Below are 11,962 nucleotides of genomic sequence, written 5' to 3'. Positions count from 1 at the left end.
CGACTGCAGTATGCCAAAAGCCATGTGGACAAACCACAAAAGTTGTGGGATAGTGTTCTGTGGACTGATGAAACAAAATTAGAACTGTTTGGGCCCATGGATCAACGCTATGTTTGGAGGAGGAAGAACAAGGCCTATGATGAAAAGAACACCTTGCCTACTGTGAAGCATGGTGGAGGGTCAATCATGCTTTGGGGCTGTTTTGCTTCTGCAGGTACAGGGAAGCTTCAGCGTGTGCAAGGTACCATGAATTCTCTTCAGTACCAGGAGATATTGGATGGAAACGTGATGCAGTCCGTCACACACCTGAGGCTTGGGAGACGTTGGACCTTTCAACAGGACAATGATCCCAAGCATACCTCCAAGTCCACTAGAGCATGGTTGCAGAGGAAAGGCTGGAACATTTTGGAGTGGCCATCGCAGTCACCAGACTTAAATCCGATTGAGAACCTCTGGTGGGACTTAAAGAAAGCAGTTGCAGTGCGCAAGCCTAAGAATGTGACTGAACTGGAGGCCTTTGCCCATGAAGAATGGGCGAAGATACCCGTAGATCGCTGCAAGACACTTGTGTCAAGCTATGCTTCACGTTTAAAAGCTGTTATAACTGTAAAAGGATGCTGTACTAAGTACTAAGATTGAATGTCACTTGGGGGTTGAATAAAACTGATAATGCTGTGAGCACAGAAAAGACATTTGTGGTTATTTCATTATAACTGTTATGTTATATTTGTCTGACCTACAAGTGCCTCTTTAATGTAAATGTAAGCAAGATGACTGAATGATCAAAAGCAATGTCAAACTGGCCAAAACACTCAATTTCAGTGGGGGTTGAATAATTTTGGACACAACTGTATATTCTAGTCTCTCGGTGGAGCCGCTCATAGGTGCTTTTTATGGACTTTATGATATGGACTTAATTCTATCTTATCGCTAACTACTTGTATCCCTTACTGTTCTTTTTACTTTAGGTTTGCACCACATGCTATTTGTATATTTGTTCAGTAGTGACTGTAGTGCCACTCCTCTCAACAGGTTTTTCTTTTCTATCCAGAGCACAGCAGTACTCTGTATTGCCACTTCTGACACTAGCCCTGTGAGTACTGGAGGAGAAGAGGGGAGCTCTGTATGGGGGCAGGCTAGGGGGTGGAGGAGCTCTGTAATGGGGGGGTAGAAGGAGAAGGGAACTCTGTACTGGGGGGAGGAGAGGGGAGCTCTGTACGGGGGCAGGCTAGGGGGTGGAGGAGCTCTATAATGGGGGGTAGAAGGAGAAGGGAGCTCTGTACTGGGGGGAGGAGAGGGGAGCTCTGTACTGAGGAAGGGGTGGAGTGCAGCTCTGTACTGAGGAAGGGGTGGAGTGCAGCTCTGTACTGAGGGAGTGGGAGGAAAGAGCTCTGTACAGGGGGTTAGTGGATCACTGTACTGGGGAGGTAGGACGAGAGCTCTGTACTGGGGGGTGGGAGGAGCTCTGTACTGGGAGGAGCTCTGTAATGGGTGGGAGGAGCTTTGGAGGGGTTATAGCTTCATACTTGGTGGTAGCAGAAGGAAAGAACTCTGTAAGGGGGGGGGGGGGCTTTACTAGGGGGTAGGAGGAGAAGGCAGCTCTTTACTGGGGGGAGAATGGGGTGTGAGCTTTAAAGTATGGAGGAGGGGGGGTTGGAGTTGGGGAAAGAGCTCTGTACTGACACTGCCTTGTCAGCATGCAGCCTTTTCACCCAGCAGCAGAGGCTTCCACAGCTGTAAGAATGGAAGCACTGTCTATCACAAGATAATGGCCTGTGGACTGTTAACACTAATAATGAAGACTCGTTACCAGGTAGGATGTGGAGCTAGATATGGAGTGTGAGGAACATCATGCCAGCCATCAGGAAGATCCAGCCAGACATAACAATCATGTATATAAACATGCATGTTTGCAGGTATATAGGCCTAACTAGAGGTGCAACATAGGGCATATGTACAAACAACAGAATAGGTGACCCAAGGTTTCCAAGCAGAACATTGCCCAAAACACATTGCCTCTGCTGACTTGCCTTCTTCCCATACTGCATCCTGATGCCATTTCTTTCCCAGGGAAGTGACCCACACACACCCAACCATTCACATAACCATTCACATAGCTAGTCTGGCTGAAAAAAGTCCATCCAGTTCAACCATTAAAAAGATCCTCTCCTGTGCTGCTTGTGGGTTGGCTGCTGCTACCAGTCCTATCAGTTGGGCTGCTCCTTCCCTGCTATTCAGGTGGTTCTCGCTCAGGGGGATGGTGTGTCTTGAGTTTTCTCCTTTCCAGGTTCGCAGACAGGCACCATTTCACTAGGCCTCCTGGCAACCTTCCTCCTCCAGCTTCACATCTTCCTTCACTTCCCTACACCTCTCCCACCACACTCCTTCTACTGAGCAGGCTCTTACACTTTTAAGGGAGTCCCAGACCCTTGCCAAGCCTTCTGTTGGGGATTGGCTGAGTTTCCTCAAGAGCAGAGCCAGCCACCCCTCAAATCCACCCACTGCCTTCAAGGCCCTCCTCCGAAAGCCTCAGAGAAGGGAAAAATTCCAGAGGGGCTGGCCTGCAGAGTCTCTCAACCCTGACCACAATTTGACCCTCTGGCTATCTCGCCTGAGCTACTAACAAGCTCCTGACTAACCATTAGGGTCCAGCTCCCCCTAGCTGCACTAGGAGGGTGCTACATACATTTGCCAAAATATGCGGAAGCAATACCTGGCAAGGCTCCTTTGTGAAGTGTGAACCTTAACTTATAATTCATGTATAGAAAATTGCCACCTTCTGCTCTGTGGTCCAGCTCTGATGCTCACAAGCCCACTGTAGGCACTTTTGGCTGTGGACATGGGTCATCGTGGGTCTAGCCATTGCAATTTGGCACTTGTCAAAGTCACTCAAATTCTTACACTAGTCTATATTTCATACTGTAGAACCCTCCTAGTTAGGTGCTAGGATTTGTAAAGTTAGGATAGTATAGCTGTATTTCTCTGCTTAACAGAGAGACTGTTAGGTACGTTTAGTTTGGCATCCAACGTAACAGAGTGCTGCAGTCTATTAGTCAGGACTGCCCATGATGCTCTGGTGCTGTTTGAGTTTGCCTTGAGCTCTTCTTGCCTTCTAGAAGCCATGAGACTCTTCCAGAACATAGGTGGGAACAAGGCAAATGAACAGCATTAATGTGGATACAGCTCTGGCCAATTACAGGAACGGCCCCATTGCATGCTGGGAGCTGGTATTTTTATTATGTGAGAACATGGGCTCAGTGTCTTTCCAGGAGTGGATTGCACCATGCCAGGGTCAAGGCAGGTTTGCCTTCCCTGGCACCTGCTGCCATGTGGCCTCAGGTGGGCAACCTGAGGGCCTGAAGTCAGAGAGAGTGACCCTGGTTCTACAGAGACCTGGCTGAGGGGACTGTCTATTGAAGATTTGGTCTGGTATCACTGGTGTAGAGGGTCACTTGGAAGGTGGAAGGAGGCAACCAGCTATCTCTGGACATTTTGTGAGTACAGATAACCTAAAGATCTATAGACTTCTGATCCTAACCCCATTATGGTGCTGAAGAGTCGGCTAAGGGTCCAGACAATGGAACACTGGCTAGTGTTCTGAAGAGCTCTGTCTGTGTACACTTTGCTACAAGGGACTGTTCTCTAACCTAAAGTTACTGGTACTGCAAAGGAGAAATCTTTATCTGCTCCAGCAAGGACCTTACCTAAAGCTCAACACTTGTCATGTGCTCATAGTAATTAGGTTTTTTCTTTGGGTATCCCACTAAATTGCCCATCCCTATCCCGGTTCTCGAATAAAACAAACATCCCCTAGAATGGTCAGTGGAGACATCAAGTGAAAGTGTGGGTGCACCTAGATAAAGGAAATACTGCGTGCTTGGCTGCGGGTGAAGATTTGGGTAAAATCCTGGGCAAAGTTAAGTGTTGGGGAGGGAGGGGGCGTGCACAGGCTGGGTGACAGGGTTAAGTGTTGGGGAGGGAGGGGGCGTGCGCATGCTGGGTGTCAGCGGTGACAGGGTTAAGTGTTGGGGAGGGAGGGGGCGTGCCCACGCTGGGTGTCAGCGGTGACAGGGTTAAGTGTTGGGGAGGGAGGGGCGTGCACATGCTGGATGTCAGCGGTGACAGGGTTAAGTGTTGGGGAGGGAGGGGGCGTGCACAGGCTGGATGTCAGCGGTGACAGGGTTAAGTGTTGGGGAGCGAGGGGGCGTGCACACGCTGGGTGTCAGTGGTGACAGGGTTAAGTGTTGGGGAGGGAGGGGGCGTGCACACGCTGGGTGTCAGCGGTGACAGGGTTAAGTGTTGGGGAGGGAGGGGGCGTGCACACGCTTTGTGTCAGCGGTGTCAGGGTTAAGTGTTGGGGAGGGAGGGGGCGTGCACAGGCTGGGTGTCAGCGGTGACAAGGTTAAGTGTTGGGGAGGGAGGGGGCGTGCACACGCTGGGTGTCAGCGGTGACAGGGTTAAGTGTTGGGGAGGGAGGGGGCGTGCACACGCTGGGTGTCAGCGGTGACAGGGTTAAGTGTTGGGGAGGGAGGGGGCGTGCACAGGCTGGGTGTCAGCGGTGACAGGGTTAAGTGTTGGGGAGGGAGGGGCGTGCACAGGCTGGGTGTCAGCGGTGACAGGGTTAAGTGTTGGGGAGGGAGAGGGCGTGCACAGGCTGGGCGTCAGCGGTGACAGGGTTAAGTGTTGGGGAGGGAGAGGGCGTGCACAGGCTGGGTGTCAGCGGTGACAGGGTTAAGTGTTGGGGAGGGAGGGGCGTGCACAGGCTGGGTGTCAGCGGTGACAGGGTTAAGTGTTGGGGAGGGAGGGGGCGTGCACACGCTGGGTGTCAGCGGTGACAGGGTTAAGTGTTGAAGAGGGAGGGGGCGTGCACACGCTGGGTGTCAGCGGTGACAGGGTTAAGTGTTGGGGAGGGAGGGGGCGTGCACATGCTGGGTGTCAGCGGTGAGAGGGTTAAGTGTTGGGGAGGGAGGGGGCGTGCACAGGCTGGGTGTCAGCGGTGACAGGGTTAAGTGTTGGGGAGGGAGGGGGCGTGCACAGGCTGGGTGTCAGCGGTGGCAGGGTTAAGTGTTGGGGAGGGAGGGGGCGTGCACACGCTGGGTGTCAGCGGTGACAGGGTTAAGTGTTGGGGAGGGAGGGGGCGTGCACAGGCTGGGTGTCAGCGGTGACAGGGTTAAGTGTTGGGGAGGGAGGGGGCGTGCACACGCTGGGTGTCAGCGGTGACAGGGTTAAGTGTTGGGGAGGGAGGGGGCGTGCACAGGCTGGGCTTCAGCGGTGTCAGGGTTAAGTGTTGGGGAGGGAGGGGGCGTGCACACGCTGGGCGTCAGCGGTGACAAAGTTAAGTGTTGGGGAGGGAGGGGGCGTGCACAGGCTGGGCGTCAGCGGTGACAAAGTTAAGTGTTGGGGAGGGAGGGGGCGTGCACAGGCTGGGTGACAGGGTTAAGTGTTGGGGAGGGAGGGGGCGTGCGCACGCTGGGTGTCAGCGGTGACAGGGTTAAGTGTTGGGGAGGGAGGGGGCGTGCACACGCCGGGTGTCAGCGGTGACAGGGTTAAGTGTTGGGGAGGGAGGGGGCGTGCACAGGCTGGGCGTCAGCGGTGACAGGGTTAAGTGTTGGGGAGGGAGGGGGCGTGCACAGGCTGGGCGTCAGCGGTGACAGGGTTAAGTGTTGGGGAGGGAGGGGGCGTGCACACGCTGGGCGTCAGCGGTGACAGGGTTAAGTGTTGGGGAGGGAGGGGGCGTGCACAGGCTGGGCGTCAGCGGTGACAGGGTTAAGTGTTGGGGAGGGAGGGGGCGTGCACAGGCTGGGCGTCAGCGTTGACAGGGTTAAGTGTTGGGGAGGCAGGGGGCGTGCACAGGCTGGGCGTCAGCGGTGACAGGGTTAAGTGTTGGGGAGGGAGGGGGCGTGCACAGGCTGGGCGTCAGCGTTGACAGGGTTAAGTGTTGGGGAGGGAGGGGGCGTGCACAGGCTGGGCGTCAGCGGTGACAGGGTTAAGTGTTGGGGAGGGAGGGGCGTGCACAGGCTGGGTGTCAGCGGTGACAGGGTTAAGTGTTGGGGAGGGAGGGGGCGTGCACACGCTGGGTGTCAGCGGTGACAGGGTTAAGTGTTGGGGAGGGAGGGGCGTGCACACGCTGGGTGTCAGCGGTGACAGGGTTAAGTGTTGGGGAGGGAGGGGCGTGCACACGCTGGGTGTCAGCAGTGACAGGGTTAAGTGTTGGGGAGGGAGGGGGCGTGCACACGCTGGGTGTCAGCGGTGACAGGGTTAAGTGTTGGGGAGGGAGGGGGCGTGCACACGCTGGGTGTCAGCGGTGACAGGGTTAACCTGTGGAGAGGGGCCGTCTCTCTCGCACACTTCCTGACTCTGCCACATTTCTTTTGTTTTGAAAAAGGTCGTGACGTCACCGCCAGCTTCCAGCACAGGGGCTCCTCGCCAGCCGAGGTCACAAGGTTCAGCGCCCACGCCCACACCCCGGGCCACACCCACGCTCTTCCGCGGGCGCTCTGCGCCCACCTCGCTTCTTTCCCGTCAGGAGGCGCGCCGCCCCTGTCACGTCCGACTTCAAAGGCCACGGGAGAACTTCAAAGGACAGCCCGTCCTCCTTGTTATCCCGCCCGCCCTCTTCTCTCTTACACACACACTGGCGTCACCTCCCCTCCCTCCTCCACATTCCTGTTTAGTTTCCCAGCCTAGACAGTGGCTCCCGATCTCATTTGCCTAGGTCCGCCCCCACTCCCTCTGCGTGACGTCTCGCTGTGAAGTTTTATTTTCAATTCTCGTTCACTCGCCTGATGAACTCGAGACTGGGCGGGGCTAGGGAGGAGTGGGGCGCAGCTAGTGTGAGAAATGGGCGTCTTTTTTTTTTCACCTCCTGGTCTCTGGGACTGGTGAACTCTATGGTGGGCGGGCATAGCGCGGAAGTGGGTGTGGCGAGTGTGAGAAATTATCCTTATGCACGTCAAGGTGGGCGTTTTGTTTATAGCTGGAAGGTGTGTCTGGGCGGCCGAGGGGGCGGCACCGTGTGTCGCTGAGTGAATGCTGAGCTCGCCCTTCCTCCCCCCCAGTTTATAATGTGCGGCCACTTCCGCTGGCGGCTCAGAAGCGGTGCGATCATGGCGGAGCGCGGTCAGCAGCCTCCCGCTAAGCGCCTCTGCTGCAGACCAGGCTTCGGTTCGGCGTGCAGGCCGGGGCAGCGGGCAGGAGGAGGAGCCCCCGGCAGCTCCGCACACGGCCTGTCCGGAAAGACGCAGAACCCGGAGTCCCTGCTGGACATCGCGGCCCGGAAGGTGGCGGAGAAGTGGCCCTTTCAGCGGGTGGAGGAACGATTCGAGAGGATCCCGGAGCCCGTCCAGCGCCGCATCGTCTATTGGTCCTTCCCGCGGAGCGAGCGGGAGATCTGCATGTACTCGTCCTTTAACACGGGCGGAGAGGACGGCGGGGCCCCCTCAGGGGGGGTGCCGGGGGCCGCTGCCGGGGGGACGGCGGGGGGAGGAGGAGGAGGAAGTGCCGCCTCAGGAGCGCCCACAGCGGCCGGCCCGGTGTCATCAGCATCTGCCGGGGAGAGCGGCGACGAGAACAGGCTGCCCTTCCGCCGGGGCATCGCTCTGCTGGAGGCCGGCTGTGTGGACAACGTCCTGCAAGTGGGTGAGTCACTGACAACCGGGGCGGGGAGGAGGATGGGGACGTCACCCCAACATAGAGCCAGGACAGGGGGGGACGAGACGTCACCCTCAACATAGAGCCAGGACAGGGGGGGGACGAGACGTCACTCTCAACATAGAGCCAGGACAGGGGGGGGGGGCGAGATGTCACCCTCAACATAGAGCCAGGACAGGGGGGGGGGGACGAGACGTCACCCTCAACATAGAGTCAGGACAGGGGGGGGGCGAGACGTCACCCTCAACATAGAGCCAGGACAGGGGGGGGACGAGACGTCACCCTCAACATAGAGCCAGGACAGGGGGGGGACGAGACGTCACCCTCAACATAGAGCCAGGACAGGGGGGGGACGAGACGTCACCCTCAACATAGAGCCAGGACAGGGGGGGGACGAGACGTCACCCTCAACATAGAGCCAGGACAGGGGGGGGGCGAGACGTCACCCTCAACATAGAGCCAGGACAGGGGGGGGGCGAGACGTCACCCTCAACATAGAGCCAGGACAGGGGGGGGGCGAGACGTCACCCTCAACATAGAGCCAGCACGGGGGGGGCGAGACGTCACCCTCAACATAGAGCCAGGACAGGGGGGGGCGAGACGTCACCCTCAACATAGAGCCAGGACAGGGGGGGGGCGAGACGTCACCCTCAACATAGAGCCAGGACAGGGGGGGGATATCACCCACCCCAACATGGAGCCAGGACAGGGGGGGGGATATCACCCACCCCAACATGGAGCCAGGACAGGGGGGGATATCACCCACCCCAACATGGAGCCAGGACAGGGGGGGATATCACCCACCCCAACATGGAGCCAGGACAGGGGGGGATATCACCCACCCCAACATGGAGCCAGGACAGGGGGGGATATCACCCACCCCAACATGGAGCCAGGACAGGGGGGATATCACCCACCCCAACATGGAGCCAGGACAGGGGGGGATATCACCCACCCCAACATGGAGCCAGGACGGGGGGGGGATATCACCCACCCCAACATGGAGCCAGGACGGGGGGGGGATATCACCCACCCCAACATGGAGCCAGGGCGGGGGGGGGATATCACCCACCCCAACATGGAGCCAGGGCGGGGGGGGATATCACCCACCCCAACATGGAGCCAGGGCGGGGGGGTGAATATCACCCACCCCAACATGGAGCCAGGGCGGGGGGGTGAATATCACCCACCCCAACATGGAGCCAGGGCGGGGGGGGGATATCACCCACCCCAACATGGAGCCAGGGCGGGGGGGGGATATCACCCACCCCAACATGGAGCCAGGGCGGGGGGGGGGATATCACCCACCCCAACATGGAGCCAGGGCGGGGGGGATATCACCCAGCCCAACATGGAGCCAGGACGGGGGGGGGGGGAACGAGACGTCACCCCAACATAGAGCCAGGACGGGGGGGGAACGAGACGTCACCCCAACATAGAGCCAGGACGGGGGGGAACGAGACGTCACCCCAACATAGAGCCAGGACGGGGGGGACGTCACCCACCCCAACATAGAGCCAGGACGGGGGGACGTCACCCACCCCAACATAGAGCCAGGACAGGGGTGGAGCGGGGAACGAGACGTCAACATAGAGCCTGGACGGGGGGGATGAGATGTCACCCTCAACAGTCAGGATAGGGGGGATATCAGCCACCCCAACATAGAGCCAGGACGGGGGGACGAGACGTCACCCTCAACAGAGCCAGGACGGGGGGACGAGACGTCACCCTCAACAGAGCCAGGACGGGGGGACGAGACGTCACCCTCAACAGAGCCAGGACGGGGGGACGAGACGTCACCCTCAACAGAGCCAGGACGGGGGGACGAGACGTCACCCTCAACAGAGCCAGGACGGGGGGACGAGACGTCACCCTCAACAGAGCCAGGACGGGGGGACGAGACGTCACCCTCAACAGAGCCAGGACGGGGGGACGAGACGTCACCCTCAACAGAGCCAGGACGGGGGGACGAGACGTCACCCACCCCAACATAGAGCCAGGACGGCGGGGACATCACCTTCAACAGAGCCAGGACGGCGGGGACATCACCCACCCCAACATATAGCCAGGATGGGGGGAGACGTCACCCTAAACAGAGCCAGGACTGGGGGACAGTATCCACCCCTAACATAGCCAGGACAAGGGGACGTCACCCCCAACATAGAGCCAGGACGGGGGGGGCACCCCCCCACCAACATAGAGCTGGGGGGGGACGTCCCCCCCACCAACATAGAGCCAGGACGGGGGGGACGTCCCCCCACCAACATAGTTTTGATCAGATAATTGAAGGGTGTCACTTGTACCCCCATCTCACCTCAACACCTGAGCCAGGACTGGTGGTCATTATCTCATCACCCCAAAACACAACCAGAACCAGGGGGTCATTCCACCACCTCCAACATTGGAGAGCTATGACTGGGGAGGGCATCATTCCATCACCCCCAACGTAGGAGAGCCAGGACCAGATGACTGAAGGCTGTCATATGCACCCACAACCCAGCACCTGAGCCAGGACTGGGAGCATCATCCCATCACCCCCAACACAGGAGGTTCTGGGAGTTTCAGGGCTGTTATATGTACCCCCAGAACAGGACTGGAATTGGTGGATGTCATTCTATCACCTCAACACATCAGAACCAGGACTGGATGACTGAAGGGTGTCCTGTGTACCCCCAACCCAGCACCTGAACCAGAACTGGGGAGACATCATCATCCTATCACCCCCAACATAGAGCCAGGACTGGTTGATTCAGGAGTGTCATACGTACCCCCCCAACACAGGACTGGACTTGAACATCATCCCATCACCCCGACACATCAGAGCTAGGACTGGACGATTGAGGGGTGTTGTTCACCTCCATCCCACTGGAGCCAGGACTGGGCTAGAGGATTATCATGCCATCACCTCAGTCACATCTGAGCCAGGACTGGATGATTGAAGGGTGTTGTGTGTCCCCATCCTCCGCACAGAGCTGGACTGGGGGGTACATAATTCCATTATCCCCAACATACAAGAGCCAGGACTGGATGAATAGGGGGTGTCGTATACCCCCACCCCAACACCTGAGTCAGCACGAGGGGGGGGGGGTCATCATCCCAACACATCAGAGCCAGGAATGGATAATTCAGGGTCATGTACCCCCACAACAGGACTAGACTAGGGGAATCATTCCATCACCTCCAGCACATCAGATCCAGGGCTGGGTGACTGAGAGATGTCATTTGTTTACACTCCAACACAGAAGAGTCAAGGTTGAGGGGGCATTACTCTATCGCCCCAATACATGAAATGACCCCCTAGTCATACAGTCCTGGCTCTCATCACCCCCATCACAGGAGACTGACTCTGGACTGCCAATGTCCCCCACAGAGTAGTCATGCCTTGGGGTTGCCATTACACTCGACACATGAAAGCCAGAACCTGGATGACTAAGGGGGGGAATCACCCCAAACCCTGGAAAGGTGGGGAGGGGGTGTCATCATTCTATTACCCCTAACACTGGAGAGGCAGGACTGTATAAATCAGGGCTGTCATATATTTCCCCATCCAGGACACAATCTTCTTGGGGGGGGATTCCATTACCCTTGACATATGAGAGCCAGGACTGGGGGAGGCTTAGCTATGATTCAGGGCTGTTGCATGCCCCCCCCCTTCCCCCCCAAACACATGAGATCCAGGACTTTGGAGGCGGTGGGATAAAAATGAATTCCCTCCAATACGAGAGCCAGGACAGGGTTGCTATGTCTTTCAACCCCAATGTCTAAGTGGCAGGCCTTTATGATTTTTTTTTTTTTTTTTCTTGGGGGGGGGGGTGTTGTTTTATTTCAGCTTGAAAGTCTGGAATGGGAGAGCTGTTTTCTATGTGATGAGGACTGGTGTCATTTCACCCTCATAATTCAGGGCTGTACTGTGCCCCTACCCCCACAATAGTGCCAGACCGCTGATACGGGGGGGGGGGGGGGGGGGTGATGTCCCTCATCTGCAATACACGAGAGCCAGGACTGGGGGGACCTGTTATTTGTGAAGAGGGAGGCGTCCTCATTTCATCCGCAACACATGAGTCTGGATTACCGGATTGTATGATTCAGGGGTCTACTATGCCCCCTACCCCCAAACATGTGAGAGCCAGGAATGTATGACACAAGAGTTTCATGTTCCCTAACCACAACATATGAGAGCCAGCACTGTTCGCTCAGAAATAGCAGCACTTTATAATTCTGGGGCACCCACCCCTCCCCAACAGAGTGGAGCCACAAATGTGTAATTCTAGCACTAATCATATACTCTCCTTTTCCAGATGTGAGCTGTATG

The 11,962-nt window shown here is 57.2% G+C and overlaps 1 protein-coding gene across 1 annotated transcript in view; it reads left to right on the top strand.

The window, feature by feature from the left end:
• Positions 1-7,106: 7,106 nt before the first annotated feature.
• The window catches only part of ZSWIM6 (zinc finger SWIM-type containing 6), a 176,416-nt gene continuing 171,560 nt past the window's right edge, over positions 7,107-11,962 (top strand). The window contains exon 1 of the mRNA XM_089688048.1: positions 7,107-7,638. Coding sequence (XP_089544174.1) covers positions 7,107-7,638 — 532 coding nt within the window. The remainder of the gene's footprint in view (positions 7,639-11,962) is intronic.

The sequence above is a fragment of the Staurois parvus genome, unplaced genomic scaffold, assembly GCF_062004578.1.
Source record: "Staurois parvus isolate SC_StPar_1 unplaced genomic scaffold, SC_StPar_1.0 ptg000445l, whole genome shotgun sequence".
Lineage (NCBI taxonomy): Eukaryota > Metazoa > Chordata > Amphibia > Anura > Ranidae > Staurois > Staurois parvus.
The sequence above is the reverse complement of the archived record's forward strand: the minus strand, read 5'-3'. Positions and strand labels throughout refer to the sequence as shown.